The following is a 23,919-nucleotide window of genomic DNA, read 5'->3' as shown; positions in this document are numbered from 1 at the left end:
CTGAAAAGAAACTTGAAATCAGCAATGGACAGTGAACCCTGATATTCACAGATATGTTCACAATAGCAGCTTGAAAGATAACAGTGGGTTCTTAATAAGTTTTGAAATGAGCTAGTATGCTTTGGCTAAAGACTTTTGGAATGATGTGTCACACACAAGTCATACTATTTCAATAATTAGACCTTAAATGTATTCAGTGAACACAGGACAAGGTGTTTGGAGAAGTCACATGAATCACATTTTACTTCCTAGCAAAGTTGATAGACTGGAAGGAGCAGCCAGGAAGTCGAAATTTAATTATCCCAATAACATTGAATGTTTCACAGTATGACTGGAGAGGGGTACAGATGCCAAGTGATGGTCCAAGATGCTTAGAAATCCCATATCATACACATATTATGTGATACAAATGAAACCAGTCCAGCCAGAATCTTCTTCTTTTTTCAGCTGCTCCCATTAGGAGTCACCACAGTAGATCAACTGTTTCCATTTCTTCCTGTCCTCTGCATCTTGCTCTGTCACACCAACCACCTGCATGTCCTCTCTCACCACATCCATAAACCTTATCTTAGGCCTCTCTCTTTTCCTGTTACCTGGCAGCTTCATCCTTAGCATCTTTTTCCCAATATACTCTGCATCCCTCCTTAGCACATGTCCAAACCAACGTAATCTTGCCTCTCTGGCTTTGTCTCAAAAACTTCCAACCTGGGCTGACCCTCTAATATACTTATTCCTAATCGTTTTCCTCCTCGTAATACCCAGTGAAAATCTTAACATCTTCAACTCTGCCACATCAAGCTCTGACGCCTGCCTTTTTGTCAATGCCACTGTCTCTAACCCATATAACATAGCAGAATAATGGAAGGTTAAAGCTAACAATCCCAGAGCATATCAAGCCATGGGTCCAGCTAGGAGAGACTAGAGGTCGAATAGTACTCTGTATTTCCAAACACTTCCAATTTGGAAAAAGCAGAGTCCGATATTGAGGGCTCTACATTAATCACATGGCAGCTGCCACAGGAGATCTGAACTGCCAACAAGCTTAATCCTATACTCCAGAGTTTGACTCCCTCATCATCTGTTTGCCTTCAGTGTGAACGTCAGTGAGCCACTTGACAAGTCAGTGCTTCTAGGACACCTCACAACTGAGACTGTGGCTAGTGGGTTTAGTCAGTTTGAAAATGAATACAAAAAAAAAATTAGTAAAACATGATTGCAGCCCGTAGTCCTAAACGTCTGCAAGAATGTCAATCAGACTACTGCAGTAGGTAAATGCCAAGTTTTTAAAATATCCTTGCAGTTTGAAAGGAGGGTTTTCTTTACTGCTGGAAGTGATACATACATATACACAAACACACACACATATATGTATATATCTATCTATATATATATATATATATATATATATATATATATATATATATATATATATATATATATTTTTTTTTTTTTTTTTTGCTTAAAACTATAGCATCAGTGGGGAAAGGGGCTGACACTAAGGGAAATGATCGCACCCAGGTTTATTTTAAAGCCAGTCAAGTAGGACAGTACTGCAACAGAGAGGACTGAATCCAAGAGCTACTGATGTTTCATAAGTTTGATCGCTTCATTACCCATTAAGCAACTTACTTAACCAGAATAAAGATTTAGGTCATACTTGAAATGTGCTTAAGCTGCCTGAGGTTCAGACCATGGATGAGTGTATTTCTTCCATAGGAAGTCACTTTTGTCAAATTGTACCAGCAGTGATGCACTTTGAGGGGATTTCTCCTTTCTTTGAGTTGGTACAACAGTAGTGTTGGTATACATGTTTGGGGGTGTGATTGGCTTGCCCCCACATTGGGAAGTGCAGGGGAGTTTTCCTCCCTGCAAAAAACACTTAAAAAGTGTTTGCATTTTTTTCAGTGAATGCAGTGCAGAGATTCCAATTCTCAGTGCATTCGTTTTCGTCCACTCATAGGCTGTAGTTCTGCATTCCAATCACATTCCACAGTGATCTGGATGTTTTTATTAGTGTGCACAATTACTTTTGATCTCACTTCTGTCAGAAATGTAGCTTGAATTCAGATCGTTGCCACTGAAAGGACAAGTGCCCATACACTGAACATTTTCCACATAAGCCAACACATTGTGAAATATAAGGCCACTGCTAAAATTCACAAGGCAGATGAATGCCCTGATTATGCATGCATACAGACATGCACAAAAACAAATGTGGAGGTTTAAGAATAAAAAAAAAAAAAAATATATATATATATATATATATATATATATATATATATATATATACATACACTCACACACATATATATATATATATATATATATTTATATATATATATATATATATATATATATATATATATATATATATATATATAAAACATGGTCTTTCCCATGGCTTATTTGTGGTTTTTAGCCATCTTGTCAAAATACACAGTATCAAAAAGACATCTAATTAGAAAACTATCCAAAGTGTGTTCAGTGCAATGACTTAATCTTTTTAGTGAGGGCTGTGGGCCCATCACCCCCATGCCTGTGAAATAGGTCATCATACATCTCCTGTTAATATAATCAACTTCAAGATTGCTGCATGTTTGGAATTAAAAAGCAATGATGTTCATAGGTTCATAGGTTCATACTAGGCTATCTGCCCTAGGGCATTTATAAGCCTAGCCAGAGTGGGTTTGGCTTTCACCACCCATTTTAAATTAATTTTGCTATGCCCTTTTTCGAGGTTAGTATACTGTGCCTCTGTCTAACAGTGACACAGAAGTGATACCCGGGGTAAACCTACAATCTCTCATCCAGTCATCAAGATTCCTCTTGAAGAGAGTCAATGAGGGACTCTGCCTAACCTGGACTGGGATTTTATTCCAGAGTGAAGGGAGCCTCTGGGTTATGAATCTGTCCCTCCAGCATGTCCTATTTATTTCAGTGCTGAGGTTCAGGTCTCTTGAGCGCGCAGCTCGATGAGATTTGGATTTTCTGAGGTGCAGCATGTCCATTAATTCTGGGTTGGACATGGCTTTATACGTCAGGCACAGATCGCCTTTGAGCAGGTGGTATGCCACTGAGTAGAGATGGAGTTTCTTTAACCAGGCAGCATATGGCATCTGGTTGAGCCCTTTGATCCTCTTGGTGAGATACTTTTGGGGTCTTTCCAGTTGCTGCAGGTGTCTGGTAAGGTACATCCCAAAAGGGGCATTGTACTCAATTATGGGCCTGATGAGGGATGAGTAAAGAGGCACGATGACCTCCCCTGATCTAGATGTGAATCTCTTCATGATTAGGTGGGCTATATAAAATGTTTTTCTAACCACTCTGGCCACGTAGTTGTCAAATGAGAGATTGCTATCAACTTGGGTCCCCAGGTCCCTAATTACTTCTTCTGTACTTAATGGATTTCCACCTATGTGGTAATTTGTGGGCACTTTGTTTTTGCCAAAGGGGATGACTATACACTTTTTGGCGTTTAGCTTGAGGCCATGGCTCTGGCACCAGTTGTCTGTTTCTATGAGGCCCTTTTGGAGGATGCTTGTGTCAGCTGGAGAGTCAATTATGGCGCCCAGTTTGCAGTCATCTGCAAACTTGGTCAGCCACAGTCCTTCTGTGTTGGCCTGTACCTCTGAAAAATATATACCCGAACAAGAGGTCCCAGGACTGAGCCTTGTGGGATGCCACTTGTAACTGGTTTGGAGTCTGACATGGCTCCAGCAATTCTAACCATGTGGGTTCTGTCCTTGAGCCAGTTTCCAACCCATCTAGTGACATAGGGGTTTATATTTAAGCTGGTGAGCTTATCTATAATGCCCTAGTGGGGTATTGTATCGAAGGCTTTTGCGAGGTCCAGGTAGGCTGTGTGGACCACCTTCCCCTTGTCAATGGCCTTGGTGACTGTTTCAAAGAAATCGACCAGGTTTAAGAGGCAGGATCTGCCCTTAACAAAGCCGAACTGGGTAGGATCCAGTATCTGTAGGTCCCCAATATCTTTATTTATGAGGTCCATGATGATCCTTTCCATAGCTTTGCAGACCAAGCTAGTCAGGCTTATGGGGCGATAGTTTCCAGGATCCGTTGAGGCACCACCTTTGTGGAGAGGGACCACTGTTGCTGTACGCCACTCTTTGGGTACATATCTGTAGTAAGGCTGAGATTGAACAGTAGTTTTATGTTTGGGTTTAGCTCTTCTTGGAGTTCATGGAGGACGCAGCCCAGGACACCGTCTGGTCCCATTGATGCTGTGTTTTTTGCTTTGGAGAGGGCGACTCTTACCTGAGCATCTGAGATGTCAGGGGGGCAGCACTCTGTTGGGATAGATATTTGCCCTTTTGGTGGGGAGGGGGGGAGAAGTTTGCACTGAACCTGTCAGCTAGGATGTTGGCAATGTCTGTTCGATGTATTTTTTGTCATTTTGGACTAATTCTGAGCATATCTGGGAATTCCCACCCAGGTTCCTAACATAACTAAAGAAAGCCTTGTGATTATCCTTAGTGTCCTGTGCAATTTTTCTCTCGAAGCTGGCCTTAGACGATTTTATGAGTGCCCGTAGTTTTTTGCTAATACTGATCAGAGATGTCTTCCCTTTTTGGGATTTTGCTCTATCATGTAGTAGCTTCCTCCTTCTATTGTATAGTTTGTTTATGGCTGGGGTCCACCAGACAGGACGTCTGCCTTTGGAGGATTGGGTCTTGGTTTTAATTGGGATTGCATGATCCATGCATTCCTGAAGGTGTTCATAGAATGCGTTTATAAAGGATTCTGCGGTCTGGGCTGTATTTTCCACAAGCTCGGTGGCTTTGAAGGATTCCACCTCGGTTTTGAGGAGTGTGAAATTTGCTTTAGAGAAGTTTTTCACTGTGGTTTTCTGGGCAGGGGGTGGGGTCGGAATGTGAATATGCAGTGAGATTAGTTTATGGTCTGATCTTACCAGTGAGGGATACACTTCTGGTCTGGAGCATAGAGTCCCCATGTTGGTGATGATCAGGTCCAGTATGTTTTCCCCTCTTGTGGGAGTGGTAACAAGTTGTTCCATAGCATTTGAGTTTATAAATTCTAGGAACTTTTGGGCTAGGGTGTTGGAGCTAGAGTAATGCTCCCAGTCTATGTTTGGGTAGTTGAAGTCACCCAATATAATGGTGTTTGGAGAGACCTTCATATTTTCCAGTGTTCTCAGGAAGGCCGAGTGGGGTTCCTGGGTTTGGGAGGGTGGTCTGTAGCAGGCTATAAACTGGAAGGCAGTTTTACCCACTGTTAATTGCACATGGATAGTCTCTGATGCTAACTTGTTTCTGAAGCCAGCTACATATCATAATACAAGTGTAGTCCATGGACTACACTTGTATTATGATATGTAGCTGGCTTCAGAAACAAGTACCATAAAAAACACGTAGTGTTGTTATCCTTCTAGTTCTGTATGAGTGAATATACTGCAATAGCATAATCATACAGTGCTAATAACATTGATTACAAAATATACATGTAACACAATAAACTCTGAATAATAAGATAGAGTAGAACACTTCCTGAAATTAAATTCTGAAATGAGAGAACACAATGGCCAGGCTAGCTACAGTATATGAAAGTAAAAGGTAGTCCATTTGAGATAGTTACATGAAAGAGTAGCAAACCTACCAAAACAGGCTAAAGGGTGGGCTTACTGATCTGTTTCTGTGTTTTTATGTTATTAGAAACAAGTCTGAAATCATTCGAGGAGAGTAGATGTTTTCAATTGACTATCTATTCTCTATCCACATTTCCAAATATTCTTTATAGTAAAGATTCATTTTTATAAACACATGGACATGAATGCATATAGTCTCACACATACATGTATGTGCACACACCTGTATACAGACACACACACACAAACACACACACACACACACACACACACACACACACACACTAGAAGGCTGTCTTGGTTTAATATTAACTTTACAAATAAATGCTTTACCACTGTTGTTCCCTTAGGAACACAGACAAAAGGAGGAATATTTATCATAAGTCATATATGCAGTAATTTATGAACTGCAAAGACCATTGTTCTTGTATATGCCTTAAAAATTATATAGCTCCACATATTAAACAACACATTATCCATCACAGCTGTGTCCTTAATGTCCCCATTCACAGCAGTAAGACAGACACAATCCTGAATGCTGATAACCTTTGCTATTCATTGTCAATGGACTCTTAAAATAGCAGCTAAGCATTCCAACAATTTTAATGGAACTCCAAGGTTAGAGATTAATAAACATGAGAGTACACTTAAATAAAGGACTGCAGCACAGCATTTAGAATAGTTTTACTTGGCTTTAACAGAAAGGAAATTTACAAGCTCTAATTCTCTGAGAAATCAATAAAACATTTTTATTTTAAGCAAGTGATGTTAATGAACAGCAGTTGTTTTCTTTCCTTGCTGTTTCAAAGAATAATAACAGCTGGTTTCATATTTTCTTTTTTCTTCTTCTAGTGTTCTAGTGTGGCATATTTAATGTTTATGTAGAATATTCAGATTCATTCATCATTAATAGGGTACTACCAACAGTAGGTTTTGTTGTTACTATGACATTATTGTGTGCTCTTCAAGCTACATTCTGTTAGTGTCACAAACAACAACAGCACTGAATAGAAGATTGTGACAATCTTAGGTTTGAAGCTTGTACAAACTGAACTGTTAGATAACTGTGAGATAAAACCATTGTTAAACTTAGGCACAGTAGGGGTGTGCTACAGGTTTTCTAATATTACTGTGCATTCTTCTTCTCCTGGGTACCATGATAGTGATGTCTTTAAAGTCACTGTAGTAAATAAGGCAATCACAGTCACAAGTGAGGCATTCAGGTTTATATTCTAGGTACTGAACAATATGTGAAACACTACTAGGGGGATGTCCAGGGAATGTTTCAAAATAAAGGAATAGAAAGATGTGGGACTGCTCCAAGAGAGCTATAATACTCCCTATATTTGGGAAAAGTCAGTAGTGATACAGAAAATTACATTTTGCCCTTCACCTTTTGTAAGAAACATGATTGCGTTGTATTCAGTGGACTTATGTAGGAACTAAAAAGAGGCTCTGATTTTTTCTAGGTTGTACATTATCCTTTGTGTGAAGACTCAGACTATTCATATTAGACAGATAGGATCTCTAGTAAATCAACCACAAACCTCATAGTCACAATTTTACTTACAACCCACATTAATAAGCACCCAGAACCATGAATTTGTACTTTACATTAATGTCTGTAGCTAGCCAGGTTGGAATAGGCATCCTGAGACAATGTAGCAACATATAAATGTCTCAACATATTATTGTTCTGCCCATCTCTTGGTTATTTGTACACAAAATATAGTGGCTAAAACTACCATGGGAATGTAAGCCTAGGCTTCATAAGATCCTCATATATCAATAGGTTAGTAAGTAGCAATGAAGCTGTAAGAAAGGTTTGAATTCAGATTACATTGGAGATGAAATAGAATTGTCCTGTCCAAGTGATCACTTTACACTTCCTGCATAGACTTGAAAATATAATTTTAAATATATTTTATTTAGCATACACAGACAACTCTTTAATGCTTAAAGATGTTAAGATTTGCACTGGGAAGTGACGAGGGTGCACAGGATTAGGAATAAGTATATTAGAGGGTCAGCCCGTGTTGGAAGGTTTGGAGACAAAGCTAGAGGCGCAAGATTATGTTGGTTTGGACATGTGCTGAGGAGGGATGCAAACTATATTGGGGAAAAGTTGCTAAGGATGAAGCTGCCAGGTAATAGGAAAAGAGGAAGGCCTAAGATAAGGTTTATGGATGTGGTGAGAGAGGACATGCAGGTGATTGGTGTGACAGAGCAAGATGGAGAGGAGAGGAAGAAATGGAAACAGATGATCCACTGTGGCGACCCCTAACGGGAACAGCCGAAAGAAGAAGAAGAAGACAACTCTTTAATGCTCCAGTTTTCTGCCTTTCTGATACAGCAGAGAGTTGATTATCTGAAATATCAATTATCCAAATGTAGCCTTTCAAAGTTTTTGGGTAGGAAAAATCATAAATTCTGAATATGTAAACATTATACATATTCACTTATATGTGTTTTTGAGCTTGTAGTGTGAAAAATATTCTTTATCGTCCACTGGAATTGCTGAATGGTTGAAAAGTGTATTTCCTGCATACAGAAAAAACAAGATTTCTGAAGTTTTTATCTGATTCAATGTATGTTTGATTATCCAAACAATTTGATTATCCAATCTACCCTAGGTCTGAATTAGTTTGGATAATCGATTCTCTACTATAATAAATATAAAGAAATAGTTCTTGGTGCAGAGACAGGCTCACTACTGAACATAATCGGTACTGTTTGCACTTCAGTCATTCTTTTTACAATATAAAATTGCTGTGATATTTCCAGTCAGTAGAGTTTTTTTTAGTTAACTGAATAGAATATCAGCACAAATGCTGAATTATTGAGTATAGTAATTTTATTTCCATCCAAATAGTTATAATAAGAAATAACAAATGAATATAAAGATAATAATAATAATAATCATAATACAGTGCATGGAGCATGCTGATTTTGCTCCAATATTCAGAAAAAGACAAACCAGTTAATCACCAGAATGGCACGTGACCTGACCTTATCTAATGTAGAGCATCCCCTACAAAAGTTGTTAAGGTTGGGTGCTATGCTAGGTAAAAAATCTGCCTGTACTGACCAGCAAATGACAGCGGCAGAAGAAAGCATTTGTTTCTGCCTGTTGTCCGCAGCCTTAATATATCCCCACTTCCTGTAAAAAAAAAAAAAAAAAAAAAAAAAAAAACTAAAGGGGAGTTGCTACAATAACAGGATGAAGAATGCCAGTGCTGAAACTCAAATGTATGTCATTATTAAGTAACTTCAAGCCATAGTGGTTCATCTAAAAAACACAGTTTATGAGGAACAGACCAAAAATATAAGCAATAATTTGGAAGTCCTGTGAAAATGTAGATGGTTGAGAAAAAGGGAAGCAAGCGTAAACATAACAGTTTGCCTTACACTACCTCTCTGACAGTGCTCTCTAAGTGTTTTATGGCTTTGAAAGCCAGGAAAACATGTAATAATTTTCCCCTTTAACTAGTAGTATATAGAACAAATAAAGCTCCATGCACTACAAAAAAGTATGATTGTCTCAACGGTCATAACCCCTCTATAATAATACTACTACTACTACTAATAATGATGATACGTGAGTGAGCACAGTGACATAAGAATAATGATGATGCATGAGTGAGCACAGTGACATAATAAGAATAATGATGATGCATGAGTGAGCACAGTGACATAATAACAATAATGATGATGCATGAGTGAGCACAGTGACATAATAACAATAATGATGATGCATGAGTGAGCACAGTGACATAATAAGAATAATGATGATGCATGAGTGAGCACAGTGACATAATAACAATAATGATGATGCATGAGTGAGCACAGTGACATAATAACAATAATGATGATACGTGAGTGAGCACAGTGACATAAGAATAATGGTGATATATGAGTGAGCACAGTGACATAATAAGAATAATGATGATGCATGAGTGAGCACAGTGATATAATAAGAATAATGATGATGCATGAGTGAGCACAGTGACATAATAAGAATAATGATGATGCATGAGTGAGCACAGTGACATAATAAGAATAATGATGATGCATGAGTGAGCACAGTGACATAATAAGAATAATGATGATACGTGAGTGAGCACAGTGACATAATAAGAATAATGATGATGCATGAGTGAGCACAGTGACATAATAACAATAATGATGATGCATGAGTGAACACAGTGACATAATAAGAATGATGATGTATGAGTGAGCACAGTGACATAATAACAATAATGATGATGCATGAGTGAGCACAGTGACATAATAACAATAATGATGATGCATGAGTGAGCACAGTGACATAATAACAATAATGATGATGCATGAGTGAGCACAGTGACATAATAACAATAATGATGCATGAGTGAGCACAGTGACATAATAACAATAATGATGATGCATGAGTGAGCACAGTGACATAATAACAATAATGATGATGCATGAGTGAGCACAGTGACATAATAACAATAATGATGATGCATGAGTGAGCACAGTGACATAATAACAATAATGATGATGCATGAGTGAGCACAGTGACATAATAACAATAATGATGATGCATGAGTGAGCACAGTGACATAATAACAATAATGATGATGCATGAGTGAGCACAGTGACAGACTGATTAGTTTACTTTCTGCACAGATGCCAGTTCCTATACCAGGAATTAGAATCACGGTGCCAAAGTGCCAGCAGAACTAAATAGATGCCATGATAATGGTATCAGTCCTTCTCATTTTCTGTCACCCACTGCAAGATAAAAATTGAGGGGGCATATGGGTGTTTGTATTTAGGAACTGAAGCAGCAGGTATCTTTGCTCACCCTATTCTCTGTGTACAAATAGGGAAATGACAGGAAACATGTGGATGGCTAGGACGATTGCCAAATCAGCTCTTGATTGCTTCAAGACAAGGGACCTGGTCAGAGATGTCCCATATGTTAGACAGGTTCTGTGTGGCAGTGGATAAGGCATCATTTCCCATCTGGCAACAGTCACCTTATGGGCAAACTAATGACTCCTGAGCAAAAAGACTTACACAGTCCCAAGCACGTAGGGTATGGACAGCAAATTATGGCAGGTTTGCAGAGAAGCAGTGAGGCAAATCAAACCAGATAAAATGCTAGCCTCATTCAAGGTTGTAGGTCTGGATTACAAAGAATGAAGATGTTAAAATAATAGAACATTATCTTTATTTTAATAGTACCCTTGATATTATTGTATTAACGTATTTAACAACAGCAAGTAATCAAATGTAATTAAACATTTAAATGGCAGCAAAAATGACCTTTAATTTTGTATGTGTTGGGTAATCTACTATGCTGATGCAGTGGCTTTCTGGTACCAGTAAGCCAGTTCTTGAAAAACATTGTTTTATACTAAATAATTCTTTGGAAGACATGCTTTCTTGAAAAACATTGTTTTATACTAAATAATTCTTTGGAAGACATGCTTTCTTGAAAAACATTGTTTTATACTAAATAATTCTCTGGAAGACATGCTAAAAGCAGTGTGCTGATATTTAGTATAGTAAACAGGAAACCAAGAAATGCCAGGTTCATGTCCCACCACTGCCAGAGCTGCTCCATTAAAGTTTATGCAAGTATATTTCTGTTTAGTCTGGTTTTAACTCCCTCCATATCCCTTGGACAAATACCCAACCTAGTCTTAATGCTAGCTGGTTTCTCATGTATTCCTCTGTATCTTTCTGTTCATCATCCACCATCACCGCTCAGAGAACGACCATTCAAATATGTTTTTCTGAATCAGTTATCGCTCGGTCATTATTTTTGGTTTCATATATCATTTTTGCATGCTGAAGAGTCACCCAAAGCTTTAGTTTGAGTCACTGTTGTCATGAAGGAGGTCTCTTCACTCTAACTTTACTTTCAGTGAATGCTGACAGGAAGGAAGTCCACACCAGCTTTATATCAAAGCAGGTGGTGAAAAGATACTTGATTTCATTGGGAAGGCTTCAGAAGATAAACTCTTTCACCCTTGCCTCCAGAGCCAGATAATTGTTACTAATCAGTTAAAATGTATGATTCACTGCATAACATACTGAGTTTGTCCCATCAGATTGAAAGCCCTAGCTAGATTTGATTTCTTCCACCACAGAGGAGATATTTGAAAGATGATGTTAATTATTTCACCTGATGAGGAATCACCAGTAATTAATCCTCTCCAAATAAATAGCACTTTACAAATCTCTGTCTTCATCCTTAAACAGAGAATTCCAGCAGGACAAAACGGATGCTATATGGTAGCCCAAATGTATTTAAAACATTCATTATACATAGATTAATTTCTGGATGTATTAAATCTGTTACATTCTGTGCTTGTTACTTACTCTTGCCTTGCCCTGATAGCCCTGCTCATGGCTGAAAATGATTCTCAGGCCAGATGGCATAACTTGTCTCAAATGTAAATCAATAAACCCTCTGCTTACATGGCATTAGAGTGACTATTGCTGCAGCAGGGAACAAGTAGCATTCTTATAACTTGGTCCATGCAACTGTAAAACAAAACTACAGTTGTGACAGTGATAGTAGGATCCATTAAGTAAAGAAAGTAATTTCACCTGCTAATGCTTTACTCTTCCCATTTGTAATGCTGGATAATGTTATGTTATATCTTAGCTGGCCACTGTTAGGTAAACATAGCTTAAATATAATCCTAACTAGTTAAAAAATCTGCATCTATAAAACTTTTTCTACATTCACCATTCTCATTCTGTGCCACGGGTCTGAGAAAGGAATGGCCATGTTAACGCTAATGATAGATGTTCTGAGCTCACATTACTTTAGACTGCTGAACATGAATGAAATTGTTTCTTACATAATATTTCCATTGCTAATGCCTGTTCCGCTGCTACTTCCATTCAAGGATGTTGATCTGCGCTGATTCAGCATCAGTAATGGCTCCAAACAGCGAGCAAACTCTGCACGGTACTCTGTGTTTATCTAAACAGTTGTCACAAAAATAGCAATACATTAGACAATAGACTATGGAAAATACTCAACAGGTCAGATAGACAGTACTAGCCCACTGGTTATATTATGTTACATGTATGTTTGCATCTTGCACCTGTGAAGGGAAAGCACTACAAAGCATACAAGAAACTGGAAGCATCTCACTTGCCTATAATTGTACATAGTACACACTTTTACTTCATGGCAATTTCTGTTTAGGAAATTTTCTCTATAGTTACAATGTAGTTGATTCTTATGCTGACTGTATGCATTTGTTCTGCAAGCTCAAACACTGGAATGCTGGCAGCCATAAGGTAACATGATGTCCAAAATATACTGTCTCCCCTAGGAATAGGACAGAAATTGTTACATTGTTGCAGTGAGCCCCCTAAAACAACAGCAGTGATAAAAATAGAAAATAAGATAGCAACAAAAGTAAGACAACAAGCAACTGATTATTTTTAGAGTTTTGCATTATGGTGTATAATAATGAATTAAATTCTGACTAGCTCTTTTTAAATGAACCTTAGAGAATTTTCTTAAAATCAGTATTGAAAAATAAATTACCAAATGAAATAAGGAGATGGACTGTAATTAATTCATATGATGAATAAGATTGTAGTCCCTGTTATATTATTTATTTGTAAACTATTTCTTCTGAAAAACATTACCATTTAATAGGAAAAGGTCACATGGAAAATAAATAAAATTTGTCCCGGCCCCCTTTTAAATAACTCACACCAACACATAAAGACATCTGACGACCTTTATTAATAATATTACATAAACATAAACTTTATTCACATGGGAGCAAATAATAGTAAACCAATAACTTCACAATTCTCAAACGATCTCAGGGCAGTGTACCTACTCACCCTGGCCAATTCATACATCAGGGCAGCGTACCTACTCACCCTGGCCGATTCATACATCAGGGCAGCATACCCACTCACTCTGTTCCATCATCCACCAGGGCAACGTTCCTTCTCACCCAACAAACCTTAAACAGGCAGCATACCTGCTCACCACTTCAAACCAACCATTAATCAATGAAATTCACTTATAGTCAAGCAGCGTCCAGCAACTCACTTGATCCCCAACTGAAATCCATGACCACCTTCACCTCGAGGGGGAACAGAAGAGGACAATCTTGTCCCTCTTCTCTGCCCTTAAGCTAACAAACTATAACAAAGAAATTATTCGGGAGGGAGGGACACCAACTCCCACCTAAATGTGACACCACTTCCTCTGTTCCCAAATATATATCAGCTAATCTAAGTCTCTCCCTAACCTACCTCACTTCTCCTAACCTCTCAAACCACTTAACCCTTTATTATCCAAGGCTTAGCCCCTATTACCTGACTTAACCAAACCAAAACCCCTTCCCCTTTTCTCCTAAGATACCCCCTCCACTCATAACTAAAGAGGGTCCAGGACAAATTGGTTTGTCTAAAACCTCATTTGTCCCAGCCCCCTTTTAAATAACTCAAACCAACACATAAAGACATTTGACGACTTTTATTAATAATATTACATAAAGATAAACTTTATTCACATGGGAACAAATAACAGTAAAACAATAACTTCACAATTCTCAAATGATCTCAGGGCAGCGTACTTACTCACCCTGGCTGATACATACATCAGGGCAGCATACCCACTCACCCTGTTCCATCAGGGCAGGGTTCCTACTCACCCAACAAACCTTAAATGGGCAGCGCACCTGCTCACCCTTTCAAACTAACCATTAACCAATGAAGTTCACAGTCAAGCAGCATCCAGCAACTCACTTGATCCCCAACTCAAATTGATGACCACAAACACCTCGAGGGGGAACAGAAGAGGACAATCCTGTCCCTCTTCTCGCCCACCAGCCTGTACCCTGCCTTCACAATACCTTCTAAAAACAGCTTCAAGTGAATGTTAAACAAATCCAAACATCATTCAAATGCACCCCATCTGATCGATATCAAACTACCTCACCATCCGAAAAATCCCTATGTTCAATGGTATACACACCTTGTTGCATCTTTCGGCTTTTCCCGGTTAGGGGTCACCACAGTGGAATTCCGGTCCGCTAATGATTGGTAGTTGATTTTTAAGTGCCGAGTTACCAGCCCTGATGCACAACCTTCAACGAAGGTATGCCCATTCACGCATGTCTCCACGCAGAAGACGCTCTAGCTGAGAATCGAACCGGACAGCATCTGACTGGGAGGCGACACCGCTACCGCAGCACCACCACCGCGGGTTCAATGGTATACACACCTAAAACCCTTAATTGCCTAGCTGACCTCTGATTAACAAACCTCCTAACCCGCTCAATAGCCCGATGACTAAAAGCATTCCTCCAACTCAAACGTGGAGCTAACTCTGACCAAGCTATACACATACCCAAGTACAACATCTGCAACTTCAACAAATCCTGCAAAATGATATCTACTAACCGTGTCTTAGTAAAAATTCCCAGATCATTACCTCCCAAATGAACCACTAGTATTAGAGGATACCCTACCCTCAACCTTACCTGCTCAAACTCGTGTATGAACTTATCCCATCTAAGTCCTCTAACCCCATGCCAAGTCACTGTCCATCCTAAGTGAGACAAACCCAAATTTGTACCATCCTTCCTAACCCATGCACGTTTCTCTGACCAGTGGGTATAAGAGTGACCCATGACAACAATCTGCTCTCCTAAAAGAAAAGAAAACTAATAACATACAAAAGCAAAACCTTATCTAATAAATTATAAAAATGCATTTGAAGACCACCTCCCTCCCCACCCTTTTAATAACCTCAATGGAACTGCCATCCCTAGCCAAATCTGAAGCCCTACTAATGCAAAAGGAATGAGCTGCAAATCTTTCCGCTGGAAAACCCATACAACAAAAACCCTCCTAATGAGATGTATGAACCTACCACTTGTCACTCCCTTTCCATCTGCTGAACAGAAAACAAAATCATACAAGCCCCTCATCTGAATCCATCTTAATTCCTTGGCCCATCTTATTGGACAAAGCCCAACATTCTTATCAGCCTTGAGCATAACCACAGAATCTTTACCCAACTGATCTGACTTAGTCTTTTGCATCCCAATAATAACCACCCCAGAATCTATCATTACATTCCTCTAAAGTAACGATCCTAACAACTCAAGACACTCAGAAGGCACCAAAATATAACCATATGCACAACGTAACCCATATAACATAATCCAAAGAATTACCTTCTAAAAACGCTAAACCTTTCAACATAACTTTCAACAACTCCCTCGTCAGTGGCCATCTCATATCACTGCATTCCCCAGCCACTTTCCCCCATCCTTTCAACATACATCCTACTGACAATGACTTTGTAAAATCCTGTAACCCTGATACCCAAGCGAATATGCTAATTGCAGCCAAATCCACCCTAACCATTTGCAAAGCCTTACCTAACCCCCAAGCTCGAGCTAAGTAGCACAGCAACAATTCCTCAGACCACACCCTTTCATCTTCTAGCAAATGTAGAATAAACTGATCAAATTCACAAGAGCCCTACCATAAGTCTTGCTTGTAGACAAAACCCAAGAATGATGCACCAACCTCCTGGCTACCTTGACCCAAGGTTCCACACCTCCTCTGGAAAGAATTCCAGCACTTCCTCTGCCCCTGGAGCCAGCAGCCAAAACCTGTAAAACTGAAATCGGGACAAACTATCAGCAATGTCATTCCTCACCCCAGGCACATGCACTCCTGTAAATGAAAAGTTTATTAGCAGACTCTGTAAAAACAGTTTACGTAAAATCAACAGTAACAATTCTGACTTAGCCGTCTTCTTCTGCAAAACCCACACAACCACCATGTTATCAGAATGGGAAATAATTCACTTCCCATGTAAACGGTCCTTCCAAACTACCGAAGCTGCCCAAATAGGTATAAACTCTAAAAACACAACATCTCTTTTCAATTCTTCCTTCCAAAGTTGAGGCCATTTAGCTGCAAACCACTCCCCCCCAAAGTAAGCCCCATACCAAATGTCTGTGAATAACTGAAGTTCATCTTGCCCCACCCAGTCTGTTTGCTAAAAAGAAATCCCATTGAATTGTTCCAAAAAACACAACCACAACAACAAATCCTCCCAAACCAACTTGCTCACCCTAACCCAATGGTGTTTACTCGTTCCCCCTTTCAACAAAAATGCTACTGACCTACAAAAAGTATGCCCAGGGAGTACTGCTGAACATGCAAAATTCAAAAGCCCTAATAACTCCATAACTGTCTGAATCCTTACCTTATCCTTAGCCACAACTGACCTTATTGTAGTCTTCAGTCTGTCTCTCTTATCCATAGGCAAACAAAACAATCTCCATTCAGCATCCACCGTTAATCCCAAAAATTCTAACTCTCTTGACAGACCTTCTAGCTTATGTTGAGCCAGTGGTACCCCTAGTTCCTCACACATGCTTGTGAATTCCCGCAAACCTTCCTATGCCCCTAACCGTCCTTCCCCAACTAGCAAGAAATTACCCAAATAATGTATTGCCTTCTGCGTACCCACTCTCTGGTGCCATACCCACTGTAGTACCATACTAAATTTCTCAAATGTTGCACAAGCCACTGAACAACCCATTGGTATAGCTTTGTCAAAATAATATTTGTCACCCACTACCATACCCAGCAATGGTCAATCCTCCTGCCTGATTGACAGCAAATGAAAGGCAGACTCAATGTCCACCTTTACCAACCACGGATCCTTAAAATCCCTAATTACCTTGGCGGCATCATCCAAGGATGCATAACAAACCTTGACATCCTCCCCAGCAATAAAATCATTAAATGAGCCCCCTTTGGGATACAACAATTGGTGGATCAAACTAAACTCCCCAGCCTGTTTCTTTGGTACTAACCCCATGGGCAACACCTTGAAATTAACGAAAGGTGTACTGTCAAACGAACCCAATAACTGGCCAGCCTGACACTTCTTCTCCACCAGTCCCTCCAATATATGCTCCTTACCATGCACTGAGCACAGATTCGTACAAACTATCCCATCTCCAACCACCCTAGACTTAATAGAAAACCCTTGTTGGATCCCATCTAATATCTCATCTCTAAGCGAGAGGTCGGGAAAGCCCTGGATTATGCCACTTAAAATCTCCACATTAATGGAGAAAAGACCTGCTTCCCCTATTCCCCCTAAAGAATCCGCTTCCCCATGATCCATGAAAATTACCTCTACCCCTAAAGGCTTGAAACCCTTGAAGAGAGGGAAAGCCGCCCTCCCTTGACCTGAAGTTCAAATTTATAGCAGTGATGTCACTGCAGCCACACTGAACAGCTGGATGATTTCCTCCACACCTTGAACAAGAATGCGAGAATTTGCACCCTACCCATGAACAAGAGCCACTATTGAAGGACCAACACACACCAACTCCTTCTCTCTCTTCCCCCCTCCATTAATACCCCTATAAGTATTCATCATGGTAGCCTACCAGATATCAGGATGATGTACCTCCCAGCGAAGAGAATGATCCATTGCTTTCTGCTTCCAGAATATCTGATCATACCATAACCAAGCATTCCCTGGCCATAACCGTTGTGCCTCCCGAATTGTAAGAAAAGAACCCAAAAAGGGCAAAGCCAAAGACCCGTCCTTTTCAAGATGCACAGCCATGTAGTAAATAAAACCTACTACTCAATTATCCCAAGCCCTAGGCCAATTTTACCTACTCTTTTCTTACCCAAAGCCTCCAGTGCAGCCAAGAAATCCTTACTACTGGCCAACTCTGCCTCTCCCTCTGTATCAATTATATCATCTAAAGCCAACCAAAATTGACCAGTCAGACGTATCAATTAATGTAGTTAAAAAGCATATAAATAGAAGTTATGTTCTTACCATAACGTTCCATGTTAGTTGTCTTCTTCTCGCCTTCTTCTTGCCGGATGGGTTCGGAGCCGACCTCGGCTCCGACTCGGCCACTCTAAAAGCTCGAGAGTTGGTTCCACCGGCTCAAGGCTCCCCTTATATCCCACAATGCTAGGCGTGAGTTACCTCAGATCTCGTTTGTAAGCTAACCCCAGCTTATAATAGTATTAGAATAACTATAACAAAGTCCACCTCTAAAAACCAGGGAGAAAGAAGGGTGACCTACATCCTGATCCAGGAAATATGCACAACAGCATATGCCTAAGAAAAGAGGTGGTAGAAAGAGAGGTCACAATCACAACTCCTCTAGGTCTGTCCAGGCCAGGGGGAAGGAGGGTGGGACGCAAGAAGAAGGCGAGAAGAAGACAACTAACATGGAACGTTATGGTAAGAACATAACTTCTATATGTTAAGTTGTCTATCTCGCCTTCATTCTTGCTGGATGGGACCGCGTCCCTAGTACCTTGTCCCGGGTGGCCTAACGGAACAGACTCCTGAGAACAGTGGAACCAAAGTTAGCTCTATGCCTAGAAGCTAAATCCAACTTATAATGAGAAATGAAAGTGTGAGGAGTAGCCCAAGTAGTCGCTGCACAAATGGTGTCAATAGGCAGTCTGTCTTGGAAGGCTAAAGAAGTAGCCAAAGCTCTGGTGGAATGGGCCTTAGGTTTATTAGGCAGCTTTTGGTGTCTAATTTCATAAACAAGGGAAATCAGAGATGTTAGCCATCTAGATAATGATACCTTTGAAACTGAAAGTCCCTTTCTGCCTTCTGCATAGGAGACAAACAGCTGGTCAGATTTTCTGAATTGTTTTGTTCTATCCAAATAGTACCTCAACTGACGATGAACATCTAGCCAGTGTAATTTTTGTTCAGACCTATTGGAATAATCTGGAAAAAAGACAGGGAGGTCAATGCTTTGATTTAGGTTTGCCGTCGAGACTACCTTAGGCAAAAAGGACGGGTTGGTTCGTAAGGATACCCTGTCCTTATGGAACAATAGATAAGGAGGTCGACAGCTGAGTGCATGAAGTTCTGAAACTCTTCTGGCTGAAGTAATAGCTACCAGAAAGAGAGTCTTCCACGATAGCAATTTTAAAGAACAGGAGGCTGCAGGTTCAAAAGGGGGAAGAATCAAAGAAGTAAGAACTAAATTTAGATCCCAAGGAGAAGGAGGATTTCTTATAGGAGGTCTGAGAAGAAAAACTCCTTTCAAAAAGGCCTTGCAAAGCTTGTGGGACATTAAGGCAGACTCAGAAATACCCACATGAAAGTTAGAAATAGCTGCCAATTGAACTTTAAGAGTAGAAGGAGATGAACCTGCATGGAAGAGTTCAGCTAGAAAATCAAGGACTATTTGGATGGAAGCAGTGAAAGGATCTATGTCCCTTCCTTGAGCCCAATATGTGAAGCGTTTCCACTTACTCAAATAAATCTTCCGAAAGTGGAAGATTTATGGGAAGCTATCAAAATATCTCGAACGGAGTGAGATAATTGAGGAAGCCTGGCTAAGGTTGGAACTGGAGGAACCAAGCAGTGAGGTTCAGAGAGGCGAGGGAGCGATGAAACTGACCCGACTGATGGCTCACAAGATCTGGAACTAGGTCCAGATGCCAAGGTCACTCAATAGAAATTGATGTAGAAAGGGGAACCACACCTGTCGAGGCCAGTAAGGAGCAATGAGGATCAACGAGGCCTTCTGAGCGATAGCTTTCTGTATCACTTGTGAGATTAGTGGGAAGGAGGAAATGCATACTGAAGTCCCGGGGCCAAACTTGGACTAGAGCGTCTCTGCTGGGTTGGCCTGGTAATGGGAATAGAGTGAAATAATCTCTGCACTTGCTGTTTTGGGGAGTAGCAAAAAGATCGCAGCAAGGCTGACCCCACTTGAGAAAAATTTCTCTCACAACAGAGTCTTTCAGAGACCACTTTCGTGAGGCATGAGGATAGCTCTGCTCAACTTGTCCGCGATTTGATTGGACTTCCGGGATGTGCGTTGCTGTCAGAAACGCTGAGAAGAAATCGCCCATTGCCACAATCTGAGTGCTTCTCGACACAGGGGTAGGACCTGGTTCCGCCTTGTTTGTTGATGTACCACACTACAGACATATTGTCTGTCTGGATTGCAATCGTTCCCAAGGGAAGAGAGTCTTGAAGGGCTTGCAACGCTAAAAGCACTGCTCTCATCTCCAGAACATTTATGTGCAAGTGGCATTCGTCTGGTTGCCATGTGCCCTGGACCGTCCTGCCCTGATAATGACCCCCCCACCCGATCAGGGAGGCGTCCATTGTCAGAGTAGCAACCGGAGGGGGAGGAACAAAGGGTCTTCCCAACAAGAGCTGAGGAGAAGACATCCACCACATGAGATGATTTCTGCACGCCTGCGTGATCATAATGGTGTGGGACATTGGAAGTTGCTGGTATGACCATTGTGTAAAGAGCATCCATTGAAGGATTCGCATGTGGAATCTGGCTAATGGAAGCAGAGGTATGGCCGCCGCCATAATTCCCAACACTTTCAGAACTAACCTGGCTTTGATTCTGTTGTTGAAAAGAAATGAGACCAGTTTGTGTATGTCTGTTACTCTCTGATCCGTTAGTCTCGCAGACATGTCTACTGTGTCTAGATTTGCGCCTATGAAGGTAATAGTACGACAAGGCGACAAAACAGACTTTTCGCAATTTATTGAAATGCCTAACTTTTGACAAATGCGAAAAGTGTAATCCCTGGCCATCAGAAGGAGATGCTTGGTGGGAGCTGTGAGGAGCCAGTCGTCCAAATATGGAAACACCTGGAATCCTTGTCGTCTCAGGTGAGAAGCTACCACTGCCATGCATTTGGTAAACACCCGGGGGGCAGTGGTGAGACCAAAGGGCAGGGCCCTGAATTGAAAATGACTGGTTCCCAGCCTGAAGCGGAGGAATCTTCTGGGGCGTCTGTTCATTTTATGTGATAGTACGCATCCTGAAGGTCTATAGAGCACATCCAGTTTCCTTTTCCCAATAGGGGAAGGATGGACTGCAGCGTGACCATCCGAAATCTTGTTTTCTTGACTGATCTGTTCAAGATACTGAGATCCAAAATTGGTCTCCAGTCCCCTGTTTTCTTTGGAACTAAAAAGAACCTTGAGTAGATTCCGGATCCTTGCTGGTCTGCTGGAACTGGCTGAATTGCTCTTTTTCCAAGCAGCTTTGAAATTTCCAAAACCGCTAGATCCCTTTGAGCGGGTGGAACATCTGGAAGGGATTTTTTTGATTGGTTTGGAATGCGAAGAAAGGGAATAGAATAGCCTTCGGAAATGACGGACTGTACCCATTTGTCTTGAGTCAGGGATAGCCAGGCTTCTGGGTACAGTGACAATCTTCCCCGACTGCCTCGAAGGTGGGCAGCGGGGCAACACCTCAGGGATGTTGAAAGGGCTTATCAGAGAAGGCTTCTCGATTGCCCTGGTTCTGGAGCCCCTGCCTCGAGGCGGCGTCTACCATTGTTATTCCGCCTCTGCCTCTGGCGGGAACCGACTCTGTGCGTCAGGCGAAGTCCCTTGAGATTGTTTACGGAACCACATTTTCCCACTTTTCTGGCCTTTGGGGTAAGGCCTAGAAGGAGTAGAAAAACGGACTCCGACGGCAGAAAGAATCTTGCCATCAGTCTCGCACCTAGTCAAGGTTTCTTTCACTTGAGGACCAAAGAGATGATCCATCGAGCGGGAATTAGTGAAAGACGTTTTGAAGGGTCATAAAATTGCATAGCCGCATCCAGGCATGCCTGCGTAAGGCCACACCTGTCCCTGCAGCCCTGCTCGCTCCATCAGCCGCATAAGAAAGAAGGCGCATGGAGGAGTTGGCTATGGAGTTCAGGGTAGCCAGCTGAGTGTTCATCTTATCTTGAAAACCCGCAGCTGTAGGGTCCTTCAACATGTCACTCGCTTCTTTGATCAAGTCCCTTTGAAGACGAGTAAAATGGCACAGGTAGTTCAGCGACGCATAGCAAATGTCGCTGACGAGAACATCCGCTTCCTGTACCTGTCCATGGACCTAGATTCCTTGTTAGGTGGATGGACAGGTACTGAAGGATCAGCTAGTTCCTTCTTAGTGGCAGCAGCAACCACCATAGCATCCACAGAAACTCCTTTTGTCAAGAACTGTTTGTCTGCTGGTGCCGTTATGAATTTTGAGGGTCTCCTGGGAGTGGGGTCCACTGAATCAGGAGCCGTCCATGCCTTTAGCTACCACCTGCATGAGGGGTCAAAGGGGAGACACCCAGGAGGTGGAAGGACGAGAGCCAAACGCCTCAAGGTACACAGATTCATCCTCCGAAGGGTTGAGGGCTGGCCAATTTCCCTCTGTTTGAGGATTTCTAGAATGTCTGCAAAGAGACATCTTCAGAAGGGGAAGGGGGAACCCTCGAATCCTCTAAATCTGTGTCAGATGTGATGGACTCAGGTGAGTCAATGTGTTTCCTCTTACACTTCCTCTTCCGAGGGGCTCTTCTGCCAAATCAGGAGAGGCCTCGGAAGAGGATGAGATCCCACAGGGGTTCCTGAGGAGCTGGCTCTCTGCGGTCCGGGATGAGGGAGTGAGTCGACTTGACCTGAGGCACCGTGAGGGAGGCGGATGGAGCCGACTGTGGAGTAGAGCCAGGCTCTAACACACTCCGCATGACCTCGAGCACCCCTGTCAGGCAGAGCCAGAGGTCCCGCTCCGAAGCTGAGAACCTCCCTCGGCACCGACAGTGATGGCTCGAGGCGATGTCGGAGCCGAACTCACCAGCGCCGAAGCTCCGAGAGGAAGAGCGGGGTCGGACAAGGGTCCGATGCCACTCACCCCCTCGGAGCCGACGAGGGAAGTCCGGCGCCGAGATTCTTCGAAAGAAGAAATCGGAGCCGACGACGGAGCCAAAGACATCTGTATCGGCTCTGACGCTACCACAGTCTCGGTTCCGAAACGCCCCGGCTCCGAGCTCAATGGAGTCGGAGGAGGAACATATTGATGGACAGGGGCAGGCATCGACTGCTGAGTCGGGCTCTGAAGCATTTGGGCCAGTGCCTCGGACTTAAGAAGTCGACTCACTACCCTCTGAAGGTCATGATCCGACAGCCTCGATGACCTAGAGGTGAGATTTATGGCTCCGTTCAGACAGCAGAGGAGATGCTGGAGCCGAATGAACGGAGCCAAGGGATGGTAACCTAGATCTCTTCCTAGATGTTGGCTCCGAAGGTCTGGTCGGAGCCGACAAGGGGATTTCTAATACCTCGGCTCCAGCCGGAGCCGAGGGAACCACAGAAGCTGTAGACTCATCGGCTCCAGCCGGAGCCAATGCAGACGTAGGTTTAGTAGCCTTAGGTCTCGGCTCAGTAGCTGGAGCCGAGGACCTAGAAGCCTTGGAGGGCT

At 41.7% G+C, this 23,919-nt stretch overlaps 1 protein-coding gene across 1 annotated transcript in view; it reads right to left on the bottom strand.

The window, feature by feature from the left end:
- The window catches only part of RNF207 (ring finger protein 207), a 1,144,530-nt gene that overhangs the window by 341,901 nt on the left and 778,710 nt on the right, over positions 1–23,919 (bottom strand). The window contains exon 11 of the mRNA XM_044063578.1: positions 12,487–12,611. Coding sequence (XP_043919513.1) covers positions 12,487–12,611 — 125 coding nt within the window. The remainder of the gene's footprint in view (positions 1–12,486; positions 12,612–23,919) is intronic.

The sequence above is a fragment of the Protopterus annectens genome, chromosome 2.part1 (genome assembly GCF_019279795.1).
Source record: "Protopterus annectens isolate FY-2018-M chromosome 2.part1, PAN1.0, whole genome shotgun sequence".
Classification (NCBI taxonomy): Eukaryota; Metazoa; Chordata; order Ceratodontiformes; family Protopteridae; genus Protopterus; species Protopterus annectens.
Note: the sequence above shows the minus strand (reverse complement) of the source record. Positions and strands in the feature narration are given on the sequence as shown.